This window comes from Pan troglodytes, chromosome 18 (assembly GCF_028858775.2).
Source record: "Pan troglodytes isolate AG18354 chromosome 18, NHGRI_mPanTro3-v2.0_pri, whole genome shotgun sequence".
In the NCBI taxonomy this organism is placed as follows: Eukaryota; Metazoa; Chordata; class Mammalia; order Primates; family Hominidae; genus Pan; species Pan troglodytes.
In genome coordinates, this window is record NC_072416.2 from 26,304,871 (window position 1) to 26,328,301 (window position 23,431).

General features: G+C 50.9%; 2 protein-coding genes across 4 annotated transcripts in view; one reads left to right on the forward strand and one right to left on the reverse strand.

Moving 5' to 3' along the window:
• The window catches only part of PLK1 (polo like kinase 1), a 12,641-nt gene extending 12,113 nt beyond the window's left edge, over positions 1-528 (forward strand). For all 3 annotated transcript variants that reach the window (XM_063796862.1, XM_063796863.1, XM_001163623.7), the window contains exon 11: positions 22-528. In XM_063796862.1, the coding sequence (XP_063652932.1) occupies positions 22-225 (204 nt within the window). In that variant the 3' untranslated portion in view covers positions 226-528. The remainder of the gene's footprint in view (positions 1-21) is intronic.
• On the reverse strand, positions 485-23,431 carry ERN2 (endoplasmic reticulum to nucleus signaling 2). The gene is made up of 22 exons (XM_510880.7): positions 23,256-23,431; positions 21,074-21,179; positions 20,677-20,710; positions 20,333-20,405; positions 17,173-17,245; positions 16,920-17,027; positions 16,496-16,597; positions 15,049-15,313; positions 12,790-12,868; positions 12,556-12,703; positions 12,320-12,441; positions 11,131-11,286; positions 10,711-10,876; positions 6,055-6,139; positions 5,368-5,557; positions 5,187-5,286; positions 4,896-5,095; positions 2,338-2,485; positions 2,117-2,244; positions 1,457-1,580; positions 1,307-1,374; positions 485-1,221 (listed from the first exon to the last, which is right to left on the reverse strand). Exons 1-22 carry the CDS (start codon positions 23,346-23,348, stop codon positions 1,009-1,011), a joined length of 2,781 nt encoding a protein of 926 aa, XP_510880.5. The 5' UTR covers positions 23,349-23,431; the 3' UTR covers positions 485-1,008.

The following is a 23,431-nucleotide window of genomic DNA, read 5'->3' on the forward strand; positions in this document are numbered from 1 at the left end:
CCCGCTGCTCTTCTCTTGCAGGATCACACCAAGCTCATCTTGTGCCCACTGATGGCAGCCGTGACCTACATCGACGAGAAGCGGGACTTCCGCACATACCGCCTGAGTCTCCTGGAGGAGTACGGCTGCTGCAAGGAGCTGGCCAGCCGGCTCCGCTACGCCCGCACTATGGTGGACAAGCTGCTGAGCTCACGCTCGGCCAGCAACCGTCTCAAGGCCTCCTAATAGCTGCCCTCCCCTCCGGACTGGTGCCCTCCTCACTCCCACCTGCATCTGGGGCCCATACTGGTTGGCTCCCGCAGTGCCATGTCTGCAGTGTGCCCCCCAGCCCCGGTGGCTGGGCAGAGCTGCATCATCCTTGCAGGTGGGGGTTGCTGTATAAGTTATTTTTGTACATGTTCGGGTGTGGGTTCTACAGCCTTGTCCCCTCCCCCTCAACCCCACCATATGAATTGTACAGAATATTTCTATTGAATTCGGAACTGTCCTTTCCTTGGCTTTATGCACATTAAACAGATGTGAATATTCTTTTTCTTGTATTTCCTGAGGGGGGCCAGGGCCTGGGATCCAGGGAACATCTCTGCTTCATCAGCCCCAGGCTGCCCAGCCTCTACCAGTCTTGTGGGGGGAAGGGGGTGACAGTGTCTCTGTGGACCAGGCTGGAGTGCAGTGGCATGATCCTGGCTCACTGCAGCCTCGAACTCCTGGGCTCAAGTGATTCTCCCGCCTCAGCCTCCCAAGCAGCTGGGACTACAGGCATGCACCACCATGCCTGGCTAATTTTACAAATCTTTTGTAGAAATGGGGTGTTGCCATGTTGGCCAGGCTGGTCTCGAACTCCTGAGCTCAAGTGATCCTCTCACTCAGCCTCCCAAAATGCTGGGATTGCAGGTGTGAGCCACTGCATCCAGCCTGGCGGTCTTTTCTGATTCTGATTCTGAGGCCAGCCACAGGCTCAGCTCTTCAGCGAGCCAGCACAGAGACCATCTGTGTGGCATCCAGCCCACCTCACCTCCCTGCGGCCCCAGGGCATGGCCTCCTGGCCTCTGAGTCTGGCGGGTAGTAGGGCAGGAAGAGGCTCTCAGAGGCGCAGCTCCTCATGGCTCGGTGCGTGTGGAGGAGCAGCCGTGGGAAGCGGTTTGTGAAGTACTGGACAAAGCCATCAGGGACTTGGCCGAGTGCCTGTCGCACCTCAACTGGGAGCTCCCTGTAGTGGTGCTTCTGTGGGTAGGTAGAGCAGAGAACCCTGGCTCAGCTGCAGCCAGGCCTCCCCAAGACCCAGGCCCACCCAGGCCCCAACACATACCTTGTTCCTCACAGCACGGAGCAGGTCTCGCACTGATGTCCCCTTATAGGACCGGAACTTTCTCAGATCTGTGGACAGGGAATTCAGTGGCAAAACCGTCCCTGCTAGGCTCCTCTCCACCACCCAGGCCCACCTGAGTGTGGCCTCTACCTGTCTGCAGCGGCATGGAGATGTGCTCGTGCCAGTTGTCCCGGACCACTGCGCAGCCTCCCGCCTCCAGTGCCCTCACCAGGGGCTCCTGCTCGGACTCCTTCTCCAGCCAGTCACTGACGTCCTGGGGCCCAGAGAGCTCCTGAGCCTTGTGACCGGGGCCAGAGGCCACATAGCCAGGAGTGTGTTGTCTTATGGGAGTGGTTTAGGGTGACTGACAAGGATCATTGCCTCTGGGGGCGTGAAGCTTCTCTGTGCCACGCCTCTGTTATTTACCACCAACCTATGAGCTTGGTACTGCTGTCCCTATTCTACAGATGAGCAAACTGCAGTTCAGAGGCACGAAGTCTCTTGCTCAAGTTCACTCGAGTGCAGTGGGCTACTGGCACAGCATGAATGATGACTCAGGTGGAAAGGAATGGGCTATATTCCCATACAAAGGGCAGCTGGGGCTGGCAAAGCTGGCAGTGAATGGACCAGACAGTGCCAAGATGGCGGAGTTTAGGAGTCCAGGCTGGCTCCCAGTTTAGGGAAAGAGCCAGGCTGCCAGGACCAGGTAGCTCTTCCTGTTTTCCCTCAGCTAATCTAATATCCTATTTCTTATTGCCCAGGACCCAAACTTAGGACTTTTGGGGGCCATTCCCAAGCTCTCCTTCTGACCTGGAAGAACTGGAGTTGCTTGGCTCTGCTCCAAAAGAAGGGGTGGGCCAGCACCTGGGGGGCAGAGGGGCGTGGCTGCGGCAGCGGGCTCAACATGGCTCCAACCAGGTCCCGGGCAACCACTTTGTCTGGAGGATGGAAGAGGAGGAGGAGAGTCTGCTTCAGGCCTGCCTAGCGTCTTGCCCGTCCTCCCTTCTCTGCCCTGCCCAGGGCTCCCTCACCGTGGACCTCTTCCTCCAGGTGAGCCAGACAGGGAGCCCCTGTGAGGATGTTTGCCTGGCGATAAAGACTGTCTCCAAAGGGGTGGCTGCCACCAGAAAGCACGTAGTAGAACACGCAGCCTGCAGAGAAGATGTCCACAGCACTGGTCTGGAGCCAGAGAGATGGGCATGAGAAGGAAATCTCTGCTTCCAGGAAGTCAGCCTGGCTAAATTCTCCCATGGGCTGATAGAGCTGCCAGGGGTTTGGCTCAGACTGGAACTCAAGATGCTTCCCGGGCAGCATCTCCTTGGCTCTAGATCCCTCCCCTCTACACTACTATAGGGGGCCCATGGTTTTCATCCAAAACCTTTGCCTTACTGAGCTAGTTCAGGTTTCCAAGCTTCATTCCTGCAGGGTATAGGCGGGTTACATAAGTGGGTGCCATACATGAGGCAATAAGGCAATCAGGAGGACTGTGGTGACCTGGCATGGGTTTTGTCTGCAGGGGCAGCTGGTCCTTAGCTTCAACCGGTTGTCACCAGAGGACTCTCCAGGGTGGCAGAGCTGATTCTGTTTTTTTTGTTGTTGGGGCTTTGCTCATGTTGCCCAGGCTAGAGTGCAGTGGCGCAACCACAGCTCACTGTAACCTCAAACTCCTGGGCTCAAGCAATCTACCTCGGCCTGAGTAGCTGGGACTACAGGCATGTGCCACCATGCCTGACCAATTTTTAAATTGTTTGTAGAGATGGGTCTTCTTATGTTACCCAGGCCGATCTTGAACTTTTGGCCTCAAGCGATTCTGATTTTTTTTTTTTTTTTTAAAGAAAATCCAGAAATCCAAATTTTATGTGGAATTTCTCAAACGTTAAAATATTGGGCCAGGCATGTGGCTGACACCTTGTAATCCCAGCACTTTGGGAGGCCAGGAGTTCAAGACCAGCGTGGGCAACATGGTGAGACCCTGCCTCTACAAAAAAATACAAAAATTAGCTGGGTGCCATGTTGTGTGCCTGTAGTCCCAGCTACTTGGGAGGCTGAGGTGAGAGGATCCCTTGAGCCCAGGAGTTTAAGGCTGCAGTAAGCTGTGATGGTATGACTGCACTCCATGACAGAGCAAGACCCTGTCTCAAAAATATATATATAGGGCCAAGCACAGTGGCTCACGCCTATAATCCCAGCACTTTGGGAGGCCGAGGTAGGTGAATCACCTGAGGGCTGGGAGTTCGAGACCAGCCTGGCCAACATGGCATAAACCCCATCTCTACTAAAAATTTACAAAAATTAACTGGGCATGGTGGCACCTGCCTATAGTCCCAGCTACTAGGGAGGCTGAGGCAGGAGAATCACTTGAACCCAGGAGGTGGAGGTTGCAGTGAGCTGAGATCGTGTCACTGCACTCCAGCTTGGGCAACAAGAGCAAAACTCCATCTCAAAAAAAAAAAAAAAAATATATATATATATATATAGGCCACTAATTTAAAAATAAACTGTACAGTCTCATGACATCATGCATTTAGTCCTTGAGCCCTGCTCAGCACTTTGAGCTTTCTCTCAACTTTAGGAGTGGGGGCAGCCTTCCCTGGTGACTGTCCTTTTGTGTGATTGGCATCCATTTCTCTGGCTTCAACTTCCACCCACACACTGTGACTCAAAATCCGTAATTCAGGGGTCCCAAACGCAAGTGTCTGTGTGGGTCAGACGCTGCTCTGTGTATCAACTAATTAGCTCATCTGATGCGCTCCAAAACCTTCGATACCAGTGGTTCTGGAACTTGGCTCCACATAAAAATGACCCAGGCAATTAGGTAAAAATCACTGGGTTTGGGGCCTGGGGTTTTGTTTGTTTGTTTGTTTTTTGTTTTTTGAGAGAGAGAGTCTCACTCTGTTGTCCAGGCTAGAGTGCAGTAGTGTGATCTTGACTCTGGAACTTCCACCTCCCAGGCTCAAGCGATCCTCCCACCTCAGCCTCCCAAGTAGCTGGGACCACAGATGCACACACCCACACCGGCTAAATTGTGTGTGCTTTTGGTACAGACGAGGTCTCCCTAGGTTACCCAGGCTGGTCTCAAACTCCTGAGCTCAAGCAATCTGCCTGCCTCGGCCTCTCAAAGTGCTGGGATTACAGGCGTGAGCCACCGCACCCGGCAATGGGCATTCTTTTTTTTAAGTTGCGCAGTGGTTGTGAAGCACAGTGAAGATTACAAACCATTTTCTAGCTCAGGGTTTCCCAACCTCAGCACAACTGGCATTTTGTTAGTTCTTTGTGTTGGGTGCTGTCCTGTCCTGTAAGACATTTAGCAGCATTTCCAGCAGATGCCAGTAGCCCCTCCCTCCCAAGTCATGACAGTCAAAAATGTCTCCAGACATTGCCTAATGTCCCCTGGGTGGCAAAACAGTCCTGATACTGCTGTAGAAGGAGGGACAAATTATCCCTTCTTTAAGGGAAACAAGCTTGGAGGAGCAGCTCAAAGTCACACAGCAAGTGTCATGGAGTCTCCTCAGGAGGGGAACTGGGACAGGGACGGATTCCTGCAGCCTGGGGCAGCTGTGTGCCTGGAGGACTTGGTGGATAGACTCACAGGACTGTCTGGTGGCAGGAGCTGCAGAAGCTCGGGCGCCATCCAGCCTTCCGTGCCGGGGATGCCGGAGTGGAGGCTGAAGCTACAGCGGCCAGCAGGCAGCTTCTTGCAGAGGCCGAAGTCTGAGAGCACCACTCTGCCCAGGCCCTGGCTGTCAGGCCCGGTGATGAGAATATTTCCTGGCTTCAGGTCCCGGTGCACTGTGGGAGGGGGTCAGAAAGAAAGCTGGTTGCTGAGGGCGGAAGGCAGGGGCTAAGGACAGGGAGCGGGAGGCAGGGGAAGTGCGGGTACCTATGTGTAAAGAGTGCAGGTGGGCCAGGCCAGACATCAGCTGCTGCAGCACGACCTCGGGCTCCAGACCCCCGCGATCCAGGTCCGGGTTTTCTACGTACTGAGCAGCAGCAAGGGCCAAAGCATCACTCTCCAGCCCGGACCTTCCCACTCACCCTCCCTGAACCGCAATGCAACTCACCTCCTGCAAGGAGGCCCGGCAGAGCTCCAGGGCAATGTAGTGGAACTGGGGTCCCCGCTCGGTGCAGAAGTAGCGGAGCACGTTGGGGTGCCTGTCAGACTCCTGCAGCAGTTGAACTTCCCGCCGAACCAGGCCAAAGCACTCGCGGAGGAGCCGCTTGACAGCCACTGCCCGTCCCTCAAACTGTCCCCTGGAAAGTGGGTGATGGCGGGGGCAGGGGGGCATTCAGGGAAAGCAGATAAAGGGACAAACATGGTGGCTCACACCTGTAATCCTAGCACTTTGGGAGGCCAAGGCGGGCGGGTCACTTGAGGTCAGGAGTTCGAGACCAGCCTGGCCAACATGGTGAAACCCCCATCTCTACTAAAAAAATATATAAAAATTAGCCGGGCATGGTGATACACACCTGTAATCCCAGCTACTGGGAAGGCTGAGGCCCGGAATTGCTTGAACCTGGGAAGCGGAGGTTGCAGTGAGCTGAGATTGCACCACTGCCCTCCAGCCTGGGCAACAGAGCAAGACTCAAAAAAAAAAAAAAAAACAGATAAAGGAAAGAGCAGGACTGGCAAGTGAGGGATCAACCTGTACCCACCTCGGGGAGTCTTTGAAAGAATGCCTCTCCAGGGGACAGTGCCCACGAGGGCTGTGAGTGCCATGTCCCCAGCTTGGCTCCTGGCTGCCACTCACCGGAAAACGAAAGTCCCGCCTGCCCCGCGGCCCAGCACGTCCTTGGGATTGAAGGAAATCTTCCCCACTACGGTGAGTTGCTCAGCTGGGGGAGAGGAGGGTGGTGACTCAGGGAGCCTCTGCCCACCTTTGCCGGCCACTGGCCCAGTCCAGACTCACCTTGACATTTTCTGGGCCTCCACCCTCCCATGCTCAGCCTGGTGCAGTGGGTAAGAGCAAGGGCCCGAGTGCCAGACTGTCTGGGTCCAATGCCTGGTGCTGCCACTGATTCTTTGTCTACTTAGGCAAATTCCTCACTTCTGTGCCCTCGGTATTCTCATCTGTAGAGTGGGGAGCTAAAGCTAAAGAGCCCACACAATATTATTGTGAGGATTAAATGGATATATGGAAAGAACGGGTGGAGGTGATGTTTGCTATATTATCCTCTTTTATTTCTCTCCCTCTTTCAGCATCTTCTGCACAGGTTTGTTTTGTTTTGCTTTGTTTTCCCTTTACATCCTCTGCCATTCTGCCCACCTCCACCAGTTGTAACGGAATCCTTTTAATTGACACTGAATCAGCTTCAACTTCAAGGTAAGGTGAGTTCTGGCAGTTGGAAGAGTGATGAGAGTGAGTATAGCCACAGAAAAAAGACTGGACCAGACAGAAGCAGTGGGCATTGGATGCTAACCTGCCCAGAGTTAGTTCCAGGGCAGCAGGGATACCCCTAGAGGCCTCGGTTTCCCATTAGGATGGGTGGGGTCGGCTCAGGTGGGCAAAGATCTGTAGGTTGGGACAATTACTGCCCTTCCCTTTGGGCAGCCTGTGAGAGACGTCTCACTCTGACCCTGGCAAATCTGGGCAGGCTGTGTCCTGCTCAGCTCCAACGGGCACTATTCATATGGCAAAACATATATGGCGCCCCTAGAGTTGTGTAGTGCGGTGGTCCTGAGAACACTCTACTTTATAAGAGTTTTTAGCTTCAGTTTTTACAATCAGCTCTGGGAAGAGTAAATGAAAATCAGCATTAGGGCTGGGCACCGTGGCTCACACCTGTAATCCCAGCACTTTGGGAGCCCGGGAAAGGTGGATCACTTGAGTTCAAGACCAGCCTGGGAACATGATGAAACCCCATCTTTACAAAAAAAAACTAGCCAGGCATGGTGTTGTGTGCCTGTCATCCAGCTACTCAGTAGGCTGAGGTGGGAGGATTGGCTTGAGCCTGGGAAGCAGATGTTGCAGTGAGCTGAGATCACGCCACTACATTTCAGCCTGAGTGACACAGCAAGACCCTATCTCAATAATTAATAATAATAATAATAATAATAATAATAATAATAAAATCAGCATTAGGGATCAGTGAGAAAACACCAAGTTGCACCTTAGCATTCCTCTGGATTATTTGCTTAGAGTTCATACTCATCTGTCAGTAAGATGCAGGCGGTACCTTTGGTATACACTGGACTTTCTGGAGTAGATGGGCTCAGGCAGGGCCTTGCTGGAAGCACATCACCCACACATAGGAAAAACAGGCAGATCAGAGAGCAGGGACAGAGCTGCTTGAACAAACCCTGCTCATCTGACTGCAGGTGACAGTCACCCTTCTGGGCCCTCTTTGTGTCACTGGCTCTGCTGGACTCAGAGGCTCTTGTGTGTCTGCTCTCAGTGCTCTCGGCATGGAGTAAACACTTGCTTAGAGTTTCCTGGATTAGATGTTCAGAAGCACCCTCGAAGAGACAGGCCAGACTTAAGGCCACAAAGGCCTTCAATGCAGATATATGAGCTGGGGAGGCTCAGTCTGCACACACAGATATTTGCCATCACTTTGCTCAGCCTTTTGCATAATTATAATGGAGAGGCAGCAAATGTGGGAGTTTTTGTCGTTGTTGTTGTTTTAGAAACAGGGGCTCACTCTGTCACCCAGGCTAGAGTGCACTGGCGTGATCATAGCTCACTGTAACCTCGAACTCCTGGGCTCAAGCAATCCTCCTGCCTCAGCCCCCCAAGTAGCTGGATTACAGGCATGTGCCTCCATGCCTGGCTAATCTTTTGTATTTTTAATTTTTGTAGAGATGGGGCTTCACTATGTTGCCCAGGCTGGGCTCAAGCAATCCTCCCACCTCAGCCTCCCAAGTTCAATTCTAAAGTAATCAAAAATCTCGTGTCAGGGAGAAAGGGCATACAGTCAGAATTACCTCTGGAAATCCTGCATACACATGATGGACTTTGCTGCTGCTTCTACACAGGTTGGGGAACACTTACAGTCAGTCACATTCTTTCACAGGTATTTGCCAGGTATTGTTCAAACAGGGGCACCATCCCACAGAAATTAGGGCACTTGCTGGAGCCAGCCACATGCATTTGGACCCCTGAGCTGCCACTTATTAGCTTTGTGAGCCGGGGGTAAGGATGGGAGTTGTCACTAGACCTTTCTGCCTTAGTTTCTTCTTCCATAAAAGGAGAATTCTATAATAACATTCACCTCACAGGAATGTTATCTCATGAGTTAATGCATTCAAAGGATTCAGAACACTGCCTGGTATAGCCAGGTATACAGTAAGCGCTATAGAAATGTTATCTCTGGTTCAGGCTGGATTGCATCCACTTCTTATTGAATACATGATGCAGCCAGAGGTCCTGAGGGAGGCCCAGCCAAGCACATGTAGATGAATTTTTGTAAGTTTTTGTTTTTGTTTTTTGTGGGTTTTTTGTTTTGTTTTGTTTTGAGGTGGAGTCTTGCTCTGTTGCCCAGGCTGGAGTGCAGTGGCGCAATCTTGGCTCATTGCAACCTCTGCCTCTTGGTTTAAGCAATTCTTGTACCTCAGCCACCCCCCAGTAGCTGGAACTACAGGCACCCACCACCACACCAGGCTTATTTTTGTATTTTCAGTAGAGATGTGGTTTCACCATGTTAGCCATGCTGGTCTCGAACCCCTGACCTCAAGTGATCCCCCTGCCTCAGCCTCCCAAAGTGCTGGGATTACAGGCATGAGCCACCGTGCCCAGCCAAATTTATTCAAGTTAAATGAAAGTTGGCTGTGACTCCACTGTAATTTTGTGAACCATAAAATAGTCCATGAGGACTTTGACAAGAATGATCCTGGGGAAAGATGGAGTCCTGGTTGTCCAGGTAAAGATGAGCCAGACTCAACTCGAGTCCGAAGGTCCAGGGAGATGGGCGTTTTGGGGTACAGTGGGGTGAGTATTACTTGGACCCACCCAGGGCCAGTAAAATGACAAAAACTACAACAGCTCAGGGCTCAGGAAATCCTGCTGCAGGGCCCTCTAAAAGAGCTGACCCCTGAGGAAGGCGAGCTGTTTTCCTCTGGGCTAAGGCACAATGACCACAGAGGCGGACATTGCGAACAGCACTGGAGTATCAAGCCAAGTGTGGCATAGACTTCCGCCTGAGAAAGTGATGGCAGGGTGGGGCCAAGGTATGAGGAAGTGGCTTGAGCAGTGACTAGAAGGTGCCAGCACAAGTTCACAAAGACAACCAAAAACATGAGCCAGCCCAGAGCCAATCAAGCAGAAGTAGCCTGGGCTGATTGGTAAAGGCATGCAAGAAGCCCCTGGAACATTCCAGATGCCAGAGGAACCTTGAAAGATTCACAGCTCACTGCAGCCTCGACCTTCTGGACTCAAGCGATCCTCCTGCCTTAGCCTTCTGAGTAGCTGGGACTGCAGGTGCACACCACCACGCCCAGCGAATTGTTTGTATTATTTGTAGAGACAAGGGCTCCCTATGTTGCCCAGGCTGGTCTCGAACTCCTGGCCTTAAGCAATCCCCACCTTGGCCTCTGAAAGTTCTGGGATTACAGGTGTAAGCCACCATGCCCAACCTAAAAGGGCTTTAGTCTTTAGAAGACTAAATTGAGAAAAGATAAGTGTTTAAAAAATAAAAGGTACTAAATTGTACAAAGGTCGTTTACTATTATTGTTTCCAAATATAACATCATTTTAACATGAATATTAATATTACCTAAGTATTATTTAATAATAATGATTGTGACTTCTCATGATGAGATGATGTAATGAACTGGATGTTATTATTCCCATTTGACAAATGAAAAAACTGAGCTCAAAAGAGGTAAACAGAGAACAGCCTTAGATCTATACCCAGTTTTATCTACACCCAGGTTCCTTGAAAATAATAATACAATAATGAGCTGGGCATGGTGACTCATGCCTGTAATCCCAGCACTTTGGGAGGCTAAGGTGGGAGGATCACTAGAGGACATCAGTTCAAGACCAGCCTGGGTAACATAGCGAGACCCAATCTCTGCAAAACAAAACCAAACCAAACCAAACAAAACAAAACTTTAAAACTAGCTGGGCATGGTGGTTTATGCCTGTAGTCACAGCTACTTGAGAGGCTGAGGAGGGAGGATTTCTTGAGCCCAGGAGCTTGAGGCTGCAGTGAGCTATGATTGTGCCACTGCACTCCAGCCTGGGCAACAGAGCAAGATCCTGTCTCCAAAAAAATAATGATGAAAAAATGACAGCAGACACTCCTAGAGTGCTCAATTACGTAGCAGGCTCTACTCAAAACACTTCTTAATTCATGTAGACCTAACCACCCCACTATAGTGGCTTTTAATAAACCAGCTTTGCAGTTAAATCTGCCCCTTGCTTTTCTCTGTTCCTGACTGCCCTGTCTTGTTCACTCAGGCTCACCTTCAGGGTCGTCGAGTGGCTGGGCTTGCTTTGAGGGACTCTGAAACCTCTTCTGGCTCCTCCGGGTGGCCCCCGAGTGCAGGGACTGGGCATCCTGGGAGATGTGAGCAGAGTCTGCAGATGCCAGGGGGGTCTCCTGCTGCTTCTCCACCACCTGCGGCTGCTGCTGTAACATGAGAGCCTAAGAGAGCTTTGTCCTGGCCACGCCCTGCCCCGTGATGGGCCCAGTATCTGTGACTGAGATGGCCTCACCAGGCAGCATGAACTTACAGAGCAAGATCGCAGGGGCCTGGGGAGCTGCTGGGAGGGAGGCAGGGGGCAAAGTCAGAGCTGGGTAGAGGGAGAGAGTTGCTGAGTGGTCTCAGAGGGGAGAAGCAGCGTTCTCCCCAGATAGACCTGAGGTCAGGGCGGTGGGCCTACCTGCCTCATCACAAAGAGAATCCACCCTCCCAGGAGGACAGCAGTGAGGCTAGCTGCCAGCAGGTCTTGGGGTCCCAGCCCCAAGTAAGAGTCTGGAGTTTTTTCTTCTGGATGCAGCTCGGAGTCCCAAAGTTTCTCTCGGCTCAGGCTTAATAGCTGGGGATAAAGGGCCCTTCACTTTTAGCACCGCCTTCCACCAGGGAACCCCTAACTTTTCTTCATCACCCAGCGCAGGGCTGGGCTTAGCTGAAGGGGCAGTGAGTGGTCTGTGTTTGGTGGGAAACATGGCACTCTCCACAGTGCTGAAACATCATGTTGCCCAGAAGAACGGTTTTCTAAACCTACCCAATGACCAGCATTTCATGGGATGTCACTAAAAAATACAGGTACTCTTGGAATGTCACTAAAAATATAGACTTCCACCTCCAGAGATCCTAAACGCATTAGTGCTGAAGTGGGCTCCCAGGTGATTCTGATGAGCAACCGGATTTGAGAATTATTGCTCTAGGCCATGGCTGTTCCTTCTAACCTTGAGCTACTTACTAGCGATTTTGGTCCAAACCTCTCCCAGGAGCACATGCTTTTATAGTTTTTGTTTTCAATGAATATTTTACAATTTTTACGCTGAAGAAGAATAAAGAAAATGTGACCTACGTTTCATGATTTAAATAATGTCTTTTTTTTTTTTTTTTTGAGACAGGGTCTCACTATGTTATACAGTGCAGTGGTGTGACCATAGCTCACTGCAGCCTCAAACTCTTGGGCTCGAGCAATCCTCCCACCTCAGCCTCCTGAGTAGCTGGGACTACAGATGCACACAACCATTCCCCACTAATTTTTTATTTTTTATTTTTGTAGAGATGGGGTCTTGCTATATTACCCAGGCTGGTCTCAAACTCCTGACCTCAAGCCATCCATCCTCCCACATTGACCTCCCAAAGTGCTGAGAATATAAGCATGAATCACCTGCCCAGCCACTTTTTAACACTTCTAACGTGTTTCTGGCAGTGACAACAACAACGACAACAAAAAGTTTTGTTGTTCCCAACAAAAAGTCTGGGAAATTGTGTGAGGTCAATTGACCCACCCCCGACTGTTATTCTTAGCAGCCTGAGGAAAAGATCCAAGGGCTATTCCCCCATCTGCTGGGGCCTCCCTACCCCCCACTCTCTCCCCTTCCAGCACTGACCTCCAAGAAGAAGGCTGGGGCCTGGGTATTCTCTGGAGGTCTTGTCTCTGCAGTTCCACTCCCCAGGGTGGGATGGACCCGCAGCATGGTGGTGTGCAGGACTGGGGGTAGCTCGTGGTGTCCTAAGGTGGGGGGCAAAAGTCATCAGGCTGAAGGGGACCTTAGCTTTCCAGCTCAAGCTGGGCTCACAGGTTCTTTATCTTCATCTACTCCCAATTTGAGCCAGAGGATCTCACCAATGAGCAGCCACTGGCTTGGGAGGGCCACACTGCCTGAGGGGTATCTAACAGCAGTGCTGGGTGAGCCCTCTCGCTCTCCTGAGACTTGGAGTGTCACCTCATCTGTGGTGGGGCCATCTGCGGGGGCCAGGGTCAGTCCACGAGGCTATGGCAGAAGATGGAGAGCCATGAGTGAGGGAGGTTCTTCTCCCGTTCATCCTCTTTCCAGCCCACTCAGAGACCACTTCTTACCACCAGGGCCACTCCTGTGTGGACCAGTGCTTTAGAGACATAGAAGCCAGTTTCATCCTTCCCCACATACAGCGTCATTCTAGCGGGAGAGAAGAAAAAGAAGAGAAGAATGAATGCTGGTGATGGGTAGTTTCAGTTATCAAGGTACTCATGCCCTTGTATATTTCCCTCTCACATTGACTCGGCTTAGCCATGAGACTTGCTTTAATCAATTAGACAACAGCAAATGTGACATAAGTAGAGGCTTGAAAAGTGCTTGTGCCTTCAGGCTTCCTTATGCATTTTTCTTTAGACCCTGAGACCACCGTGGGAGAAAACCCAGGCTAGCCTGCTGGGGTGTGAGAGATCTCTTTAATCCCCCATAGGTCAGACAGTCCATCAACTATGAGATAGGTGAGTGAGGCCATCCTAGATTCTCCAGACTCAACCAAGCCTTGAGCAGACTGCAGAAAAACAACCCACCCCAGCTGACCCACAGAATCTTGAAAAATAATAAACTGTTGTTTTTTAAGTTCTCTGTTTTGGGGCAATTTGTTATGCAGCTAAAGCTAGCTGATACATGTTCTATAGTCATGATTTCAAATCTATGTCTAACCCAGACCTCTTTCAAGAGCTCAATTTTCTAAATATAAACTCATTACATCATCCTTTACTTCTTCCTCCTTATTCTCCCCCACCTCCTCTAGTGTTCCCTGCCTCTGAAAATGACAGTACCCACGTGCTTCTAGAAACCTGAGCATGATCTTTGACTCCTTGCTCACAATCGTCAAACTCCCTAATCACCAAATTTTTACTAGTTCTTCCTTCTAATATATCTTACACTCCACCTATTTTCCTCTCTCTAGTTTCTGCTCTAGTATAAAGTATCTTCATTTCTTGCCTGAACAAATCAATATTCCATGAATGGTCCACTTCTTTCCATATACCATTCTAAGATATTCTTTCTAAAATGAAAATATGATTAAATCACTTCCTTCCTTAAAACTCTCCAGTGACTTTTTAACTTTAGGAGAAAATGTCCAAGCCCTTTAAATGATCCTACAAGATCTCTTCTTAGCTTATAATCTCAGACTCTACTCCTTTCTCAGGTCTGTATTTCAGTCTTATTTAATTTTTTCCTGTTCCCTGAATTCTATGCTCTCTCATCTCTCTCATTTCCTATTCATTTTTTAGGTTTCAATTTAGATGTTCCTTCCTCTAGGAAGCTTTCCATGACTGCCTCCTGTCCCCAGTCTTGATGTGGGTACTCTTCCTATACATTCCCATGGCATCTTATACTACTTTCATCTCATCCTTTATCATATCAGGTTGCAATAGTCTCTTCACATATCTGTCTCTCCCATTAGACTCGGGTTCCTGAGGCAGGAACAATGGCTGGGTTATTTGCTATTGTACTCCCTGACTCTAGTGAGACTGGCACACAGTAAGTGCTCAATTAATATTTGCAGAATGAATTGAATGAATAGATGATCCCTGATTTTCCCAAGCTGTCTACTGGTTTATCAAGATGGGGACACTAAGATATTAGATGCAATAATACCTTAAATAAGTTGTTAAATAAGGTAAGTTAAATAAGGTTGTTATTTAAAGTATTTAACAATCCATAAGGCACAGCACCTACCAACCAGAACAGGTTAAGACCTGGAGTCCCCCTCTGATATGGTTTGGCTGTGTCCCCACCAAAATCTCATCTTGAATTTCCATGGGTTGTGGTAGGGACCCGGTGGGAGGTAATTGAATCATGAGGTCTTTCCCATGCTGTTCTTGTGATAGTGAATAAGTCTCACAAGATCTGATGGTTTTATAAGGGGGAATTTCCCTGCACAAGCTTCTCTCTTTGCCTGCCGCCATCCACGTAAGATGTGACTTGTTCCTGCTTGCTTTCTGCCATGATTGTGAGGCTTCCCCAGCCACGTGGAACTGAAAGTCCAATTAAACCTCTTTCTTTTGTAAATTGCCAAGTCTTGGGTATGTCTTTATCAGCAGCATGAAACAGACTAATACACCCTCCTAGGCCAGATCTTACCCTATGAGTTGCTGAACAGTGGGGGCTACCCAGGGGGTCCCGGGGACACTTGGAGGGCAGCAGAGGACACTGGTTATTTACCAACCAGTTGGGTAAGTAACCAATTTGAAATGTTTTGACCCCTGGTTCAGCGGTACTGGTGTGTCACAGCTGAACATCTCGCCTGGCCATCAGACCCAGGTTGCGACACTCCCAGATGGCTCCCTCCCTGGGCCCCAGGCATGAACACCTACAGCAGCTGGGTGTCCAAGGTAGAGAAGAGGGTGGCTGTGTCCCGGGGGCCTGAGGCAGGCAGTCGGATGTGGCCCCAGCGGAGGGCGAGGAAATGCAGAGTGTCTCGAGCCAGCGTGAGATGCGGCAGCTGGCGCAGGCCGTCCTGGTGCCAGGTGTAGACGCCCATCACAGGCACGCCCAGGTCCTGTGTCCACAGCACCGTCCCGCTTCCTGGGTCCACAGTGAGCAGCAGGCCCATCCCGCAGGACGCCAGGTGGCTCATGTCTGCCGAGAAAGGTGGCTGGGGAGATGTGGTTGGAAGCTCTCCTAAGAGGGTCCAAGGGTGTGCCCTCTGGGTGAGGGGTCAGTCTGGTGTGTGGAGATCACATGGAGGGTTATCTGGACATGAGAATGTTTGTTGGAGTTCATGGAGTCACTTTGAAAATGAGGCCATCAGTCAGGGTCATTCAAAGGTGACTCAGATGTGTGGGAGTCAGTTTGGGTCACTTAGGATGGTGGGGTATTGCTCATGGTCAACATATGGTCACCTGGGATGGATCAATCAGGGTGGCCTGGAGGCATTCGGGTCACTTGGGAGTCACTTAGAGTGTGAGAGGGGTCAGTTGGGGCGAGTAGGTGACCTCACCTCTGCTGAGGTGACCTGTGTAGGGCCTCATGCAGAATGATGGAATCAGGGCTTGAGGGGGCCTTGGGGCACCTGTAAGGTCACTCAGGCAGTTGGGTATCAGTCATAATATCAAGGGGGTGGGCCAGGTGTGGTGGCTTATGCTCGTAATCCCAGCACTTTGGGAAGCCAAGACAGGAGGATTACTTAAGCCCAGGAGTTTGAGACCAGCCTGGGCAACATAGCAAGACCCCATCTCTACACAAAAATTAAAAGATGAGCCAGGCTTGGTGGTACACATCTGCAGTCCCAGCTATTCAGGGGGCTGAGGATAGGGGATCACTTCAGCCCAGGAGTTGGAGGCTACGGTAAGCTGTGATCACAGTACTGCACTCCAGCCTGGGTGACAGAGTGAGACCCCATCTCACAAAAAATGGTGGGGAGTGGTTGGGGTCACCAGGGGAGTCAGTCTATGGAAGAGGCTACTTAGGGTTAGCTTTCAGGGGTTATATATAGGGGTCAGTTAGGACACACAGAGATTGCTTAGGGGCTGTTTGGGGTCACTCTGGATGTGGGAAGTCATCCAGGGTTACCCGGTTGGGGCCACTTGGAGTATAGAAGAGTTAGGAGGTTGAGGGATTGGCCAGGGTTCAGGAGGGTCAGTCTGGGTGTTGAGGGAGTCACTTGGGGTCAGCCATCAGGGGTGTGCCATTTAGTATATGGGGTCCCTGGGGAGGTCAAGTGGGTCGAAATGTGGCTGGGAATTGGTCATGGATGCTGTTCAGGGTTCCCTGGGTTGGGGACCTTGCTCCAAGATGGGACCAGAGAAAGGTGGAACTCACATTTCCCAGGTGAGCCATCCATGGGGGGCGCTGAGTAGCGGCGGTAGGTGGTGTTCCAGCGCAGGGCTGGGGCTCTTGGGTCATGCATGGTGACCGTATACTCTGGGGATCCCAGAAGCAAGATTACCAGGAACGTCCATATGATGCTCCCTCCAACCCCAGGGGCCATTTATCTTGTAGGAGTGGGGGTTTCCTGAGCACACAGCCTAGAGACCTGGAAGCCTGTGAACATCACAGTGGCAGAGACTGGAGCTGTCTTGTTTACAGCTCTATTCCTGGCTCCTAGTTCAGTGCTCTGTAGAATGTTTGTTGATGACTAACAGACTGACTGTCCTGAATTCAACTTGGTTAGCCACAGCTAGATCTCAGCAGAGCAAAAGGGGAGGCTGCCCAGAGCTTGAGGAACAGCTGGGGCCCAACTCACGTGTTCGGCCAATGTAGAGGCGGGGGGTGGAGGGACCCTCTGTGGTCAGTGTCATCTGGGTCTCCCCTGACTCAGGGTCCACCACAAACCAGGCATCCTGCTTCCGGCCTGTGGAGGTGGAAAGTGTGTTAGCTCTCAAGTTGGCATGGGAAGAGGTGTGGCCCCGCCACTCTTGTGCCTAATTAGCCATCACGACTTAGATCCCTGCCTCTGCTGGCTGAACCTGGACCCCAAAGGCTGAAGAGATGCTCACCTGTGTAGAAGACCCCATCAGAGCTGCGGCAGGGAGAGGCATGAGCCAGCTCAGGGATGGTGAATGGCAGTTTCTAGGAGACGGAAAATTTACAGGAAGGAGTAAGAGCAGAAACACACAGTGCTCACTGTGCCAGGTGAGCCCGTTTCCATAGCAACCAATTAACAGGTATTACTATCATTTCCACTTTTCAGGTAAGGAAACTGGGGCTTGGAGAGGCCATGTAACTTGGCTAATGTCACACAGCTACTAAATGGCAGAGCCTGGCCTTGAACCCAGGCAGTCAGGCTCCAGAGCCAGCACACTGAATCATTTTGCTACACAGCCTCTTGAGGAAATGCAGAAATTCCCACACCCAGTGTCAAGGTATCATGTGAGCCACTTGCTCTCGGCCTGACCTGACCACCTCCTCGAAAACTTGCACTGGGGCAGGCATGGTGGCTCATGCCTATACTCCCAGCACATTGAGAGGCTGAAGCAGGAGGATCGCTTGGGCCCAGGAATTCAAGACCAGCGTGGGCAACACGGTGAGACCTCGTCTCTACAGAAAAAAAAAAAAAATTTGCTGAATATGGTGGCATGTGCCTGTAGTCCCAGCTACTTGTGAGTCTGAGGCAGGAGGATCGCTTAAGTCCAGGAGTTCAAGGCTGCAGAGCTATGATTGTGCCACTGCACTCCAGCCGTGGCAATAGAGTGAGACTCTGTCTCTAAACAAAATAAAATGAAACAAACAAACAAAAAAAAGCCGCACACACATCAAGTGGGGAGTTTAATTCCAAAAATCCAAAACAACTCACATGAATATTTCAAAACTGTCAACAGCCATGAGAGACTCACAGAAGTGAAGGAGTTGTTCTAGAATAAAGGAGACCATGGCCTGATGCTGGCTAGGAGTGGAGCTCCATCCTCCACCCTTCTCTACTCTGCTTTCTCCCCAAAGCTGGACTTGTCTGGGTTATGTCTGTGGGCACCATGTGCTCTAGCTTCCTGCTGGGTTTGGATAATGGGGACAGGGTGAGATCAGAGTATGCCCTGCTGTCCTTGTCACAAAGTCCTCACGGGCTGGCTGTGTTCCTCTACCGAAGCCCTGAGGTCCCATCGGGTGGTGCTCTCGGGACAGCTCTCTCCAGCTCCAGGCTGTGGTAGATGCTCCCTCCCCAGCCTCCAGAATTAGGGCTGATAATGTCACCCCACTGTCACAAACCAAAGGATACTGCATGATATGTTTTGGATTTGTGTCCCTACACAAATCACTTGTTGAATTGCAATCCCCAATGTTAGAGGTAGGGCCTGGTGGGAGGTGATTGGATCGTGGGGCCAGATCTTTCCATTTGGTGCTATTCTTTTTTTTTTTTTTTTTTTGGAGACATGGTATCACTCTGTTGTCCAGGCTGGAGTGCAGTGGTGCGGTCTTGGCTCGCTGCAACCTCTGCCTCCCAGGTACAAACGATTCTTCTGCCTCAGCCTCCCAAGCAGTTGGGACTGCAGGCACGTGCCACCACACCTGGCTAATTTTTGTATTTTTTGGTAGAGACGGGGTTTCACCATGTTGGCCAGACTGGTTTCAAACTCCTAACCTCAGGCGATCTGCCTACCTCAGCCTCCCAAAGTGCTGGGATTACAGGCATAAGCCACCATGCCCAGCCAGTGCTGTTCTTGTAATAGAGTTCTCACGAGATCTGGTTGTTTAAAAGTGGGTGGCACCTCCTCCCTTTCTCTCTCTTGCTCCTGCTCTGGGCATATAAGACGTGCCTGCTTCCCCTTCATGCCTTCTGCCGTGATTGTAAGTTTCCTGAGGTCTCTCCAGAAGCAGAAGCTACTACACTTCTTGTACAGCCTGTAGAACCATGAGTCAATGAAACCTCCTTTCTTATAAATTACCCAGTCTGAGGTATTTTTTTATTATAACAATGCAAGAATGAACTAATATACTGCACTATCCCTTGTGGTTTCCTATACTCTGCTCACACTTTTAACAAAATGTCCTCAAACTATTCTATTTGAGTATGCCATGTGTTTGCAGCTGAGACCTTGCCTGATTGACACACTAAAATTTCTTATCACTTCACCTTCCTAAATCATATACTTAAGACTTTTCTAGCAGGCTTCCCCTGACATGGTTAGAATTCTGACAAAGAACTGGGTGTGGTGGTGTGTACCTGTAGTTCCAGCTACTCAGGATACTGAGGTGCGAGGATTGCTTGAGGCCAGGAGTTCGAGGCTGCAGTGAGCCTTGTGATCGTACCACTGCACTCCAGCCTGGACACATAATGAGATGCTGTCTTTAAAAAATTTGTTTAAATTAAAAAAAAGGAATTCCGACAAAGCACATTCCACCCCATTCAGAGTCCTGATGTGGAAGATTGCAAAAAATGGCCACAGATTGCTTTTCATCTTGTATTCATGTCTGTGTCTGTGTCCCTTCACACAGTGAGTTTTCAGCTCCTTCCATAAAGAGATGGAATCTGTTTTTTCACCACTGGATTCTCAGCTTGGCCATGTGACCTGCTTTGGCTGATGAGCCATTAGCAAATGTGACACAAACAGAAGCTTGAAAAGTGCTTATGTATTGCTGCTTTGGGGTCCCTTGTTGATATCATGTGAACAAGCCTAGGCTTGCCTGCTAGGGATAAGAGACATATGGCCCAGCCACCCCTGCCAAAAGCCAACCAACTACCAACCAACTTTCAGAAACACAGCCATCCAGTTGACTAGCAGCTGACCACACATGCATGAACAAGTTCAGTCAAGACCAGCAGAAGAACCACTGTGCTGAGCCCAACCTAAATTGTCATCTCACCAAATTCTGAGTTGAATAAATTTAAGTGATGTTTTAGTTTTGAGCTCTTGAGTTTTGGGTTGATTTTTATTTAGCAAAAGCTAACTGGTATATACATTTCTCTTTAAAGCCCTCAGAGTCCTGGAAAAGGCCCTGGGATACCTCCAGCTTGATAGTCAGATTGCCCTGCAGACACAGCCAGACCTCCCCTTACCACCCTTTCAACAGGTCCCTCAGACAGCCTTCTCACAATGTGCTGAGTCCTGACTTATATCCTCTGCAGGACAGGAGATACTGACCATACTGCCTCTCCACCTCTCAGTGCTCCAGCTGACGAAAGCCCTGGCTCTCACCCATTCCCGAACACCATGGGATACAAACCATTAATCCCTGTTGTTTTTGGGTCCCCAAGATGTACAGGCTGCCATCTGCTGGGTCAGAGAGAAAGGCCATTCTGTGGAGCAGAGAGAAACAAGGAGACCAATGGGTGCTTGCCCCCTGGTTTCATGAAGGCCCCAAATTCCTTCCAATTTCTCAGCTACTAGGAGCCTGTTCTTGTAGGAAACATCATGGGGCTCCAAGACCCTCCCCTATATCACATCCAGAGCCAATTCTCTTCCCTTACTTCCAACATGTCCCTGCCCCACATACAAACTCTCTCCAGACAACTATGAGTCCCACATCTCCCAGAAGCCTCCTCCTTAAAAGGCCCCAGGTTCACTTACTCCGTGACGTACGTTGGTCCTTCGATGACGGGATCTGCAGGGACAGGGACACAGAACATAAGCAGTTCCCTCCAGACTCCACTGAAAAGCACAGCTCATATTCACTGAGCTATGGCATGACTGTGATGTCAAGCACTTGGTGTGAATGTAATGCCATCTTCCCAAAAACTCTGTCAGATAGGGTCATATCCTTTGCCCCATTTTACAGATGAGGATGTTGAGGATCAGAGAGGTAAGGTGAGTTTCTCAAGGCCACACAGCTGGTAAGCAGTGAAGCTGCCTGTAGATACCAGCTTATTGGATTCTAGAGCCCATGTTCTTATTCTCTATGCCACAGTGACTCCCCCTTCACCAATCTATGGGCCCAAGGAGGGAGGAGGAACCACCTCTTGCTCACCATCCCTCAGAGTCCACTTCAGGTCCCCTGTCTGCTTGCTTAGTGCGTGGAGACTTCCATCCAAGGTGGACACCAGCAGGAGGTTCTCTGGCCTGAGAGTATGAACCTGCAAGGGGGTAGAGACAAAGTCAGCTCTCTGAGGGGTCTGGGACCACCCTTTGCTCCTGTCCCAAGCAGGGCTGGCCATGACTCCCCTTCCCCCAGATGGGGATGCAGCAGGGGAGGAAGGGTGATCGGGGAACGTGCTGGTGTCACTCATCATCTCTTTGACCCTAGAGAGGGGTTATAGTGGGAGCTGGGGGGTTCCGAGGGGAGGTTTTGGCTCCCAATGTATCTAAATTCCCAATTACTTACCTCCTTCCTCAATTCATTCTGGTTTTCCAAAGGAGACTAAAGGCCTTTACAAAATGACTTCATTGTTTGTTTTGTTTCTTTTTGTTATTGTTCTTGTTGTTTTAATATAAGACAGGGTCTTGCTCTATTGCCCAAGCTGGAATGAAGTGGCATAGTCATAGCTCACTGTGGCCTCAAACCCCTGGGCTCAGCTGATCCTCACACCTCAGCCTCCCAAGTAGTTGGGACTACGGGTGTGTGTCATCACACCTGGCTAATTTTTGTATTTTTTTGTAGAGATGGGGTCTTGCTATGTTGTCTAGGCTGGTCTGGAACTCCTGGCCTCAAGCGATCCTCCTGCCTCAGCCTCCCAAAGTATTGGGATTACAAGCATGAGCCACTGCACCCATTCTAAGACTGGTATTATTAGTTTTCCCATTCTACAGAGGAGGGAGACTGAGGCTCAGGAAAGTTAGGTCATTGGTTAGGTCATTGGCATAAAGCCACAGAGATAATAAGTGGCAAAACGAAGGACTTGAGTTGCCATCCCTCTGATTCCTATGCCTGGCCTCTTTTTCCTCTGCCACAATGTCTACCTCTTTTGGGACGCCCCTTTCTGCCTCCCCAAACCAGCCCAGCTGGTTTTGGTGCCAGGCTCCAGTGGGTCCCTTGACCCAAGGCTGGGGGGTGCCCTTGGGAGGGGGGCTGGAGCCACCCATACTTACATCTGGCGATCCTGGGCTCACTCACCTGCTCCAGTCCCTCCTTGAGCAAACAGGGTGAGGCTGAGCTCCCAGCAGGAGGCCTAACATCCGGGTGGCCCAGCCGCACCCCTACAAAGGCCACATCCTGCTTCAGGACCCTCAGGTTTGGGGCTGGGCCACTGGTGTTGAGTGGGGGGTCAGGAAATTATCTGCTAGCCCCTCTTTCTTTCTGGGCTTCAATTTTGTCATCTGCAGCATGGCAGGAGGGAGAACGGTTTGGAGAAGAGGCTGCAGATTGGTTGCCCAGAAATGAATTTTGTTTGACCATCTAGTGCTTAAAAATTTTTCAATTAGCTGCCAATTTTTTAAAAAATTGGATGATTTCTACAAAAAAACCAAGATTTCAAATCTTTCTCATTTCTAATTTTTCCAGAGACATCCGATCTGGCCACACTGGGCTTGCATTCTTAGCTGACAACCATGAGGTGGACCCATGAGGTGGAAGCTGGGAATGAGAGGTGCCTAACTCTACCTGATCGCTTTTGCCCCATGGGGGTTCTAGGCGGGACACCTGGATTCTTAGGCCAGGCGACTTTTGCCTCCTGGCTGCATTTCTGTAAGACTCTCCTATTCCTGGCACCGTGGGAGCAGATACTGACACTCCCAGCTCATTTATCCCATAGGTTCTGAACCTGGGGTGCAGCCATGGGTAAGGGGACCGTATTGTAAAGCCTCTGAAATTGCAAAACTGGGCGTGCAGGCTCATTTCTCAGCAGAGGGCCCTGAAGTCAATCATATTTTCAAAGGAAGCCAGGATCCCCAGAAGTTTTAAGAGGCCTGGCTTTCGTGCCCAGGTGCCCCCCTCCCCCAGACTACACCTCTCCCTGCTGAAGAGGCGGGGTGCTCGGTCTACTCTTGCCTTTCCACGCTGGCAGATCTCCCCAGCTAGGTATTTGTTGGGGGCAACTGGCGGCTCCCCAAACCCAGGAGGCTTTTACTCCGTTGGGGCCGAGTTGGGACCACCCAGGCGTGAGGGAGGGAGAGGTGCCCCCGTGGCCCCGCCGCGCCCTCGCCCCAAGTGCGACGCCGCCCCCTGCGCCCCGCGACCAGACTTTGGGGACTTGGCGTCGGTCCCTGGCTCTCACCTGTGGACTCAGCGTCCCGAGCAGCAGCGCCGCGAACTGGAGCTGGAGCCCCAGCCGGGGCCACGGCCTCGACCCCCTGACCGCACTCGCCATAGCGCCTGGGCAGCTGCACGGCTGGCCAGGTCCCTGGGTGCCTCCAGGGGAGCGCTCTGTCCCCGCCCGACCCGGAGAAGGCT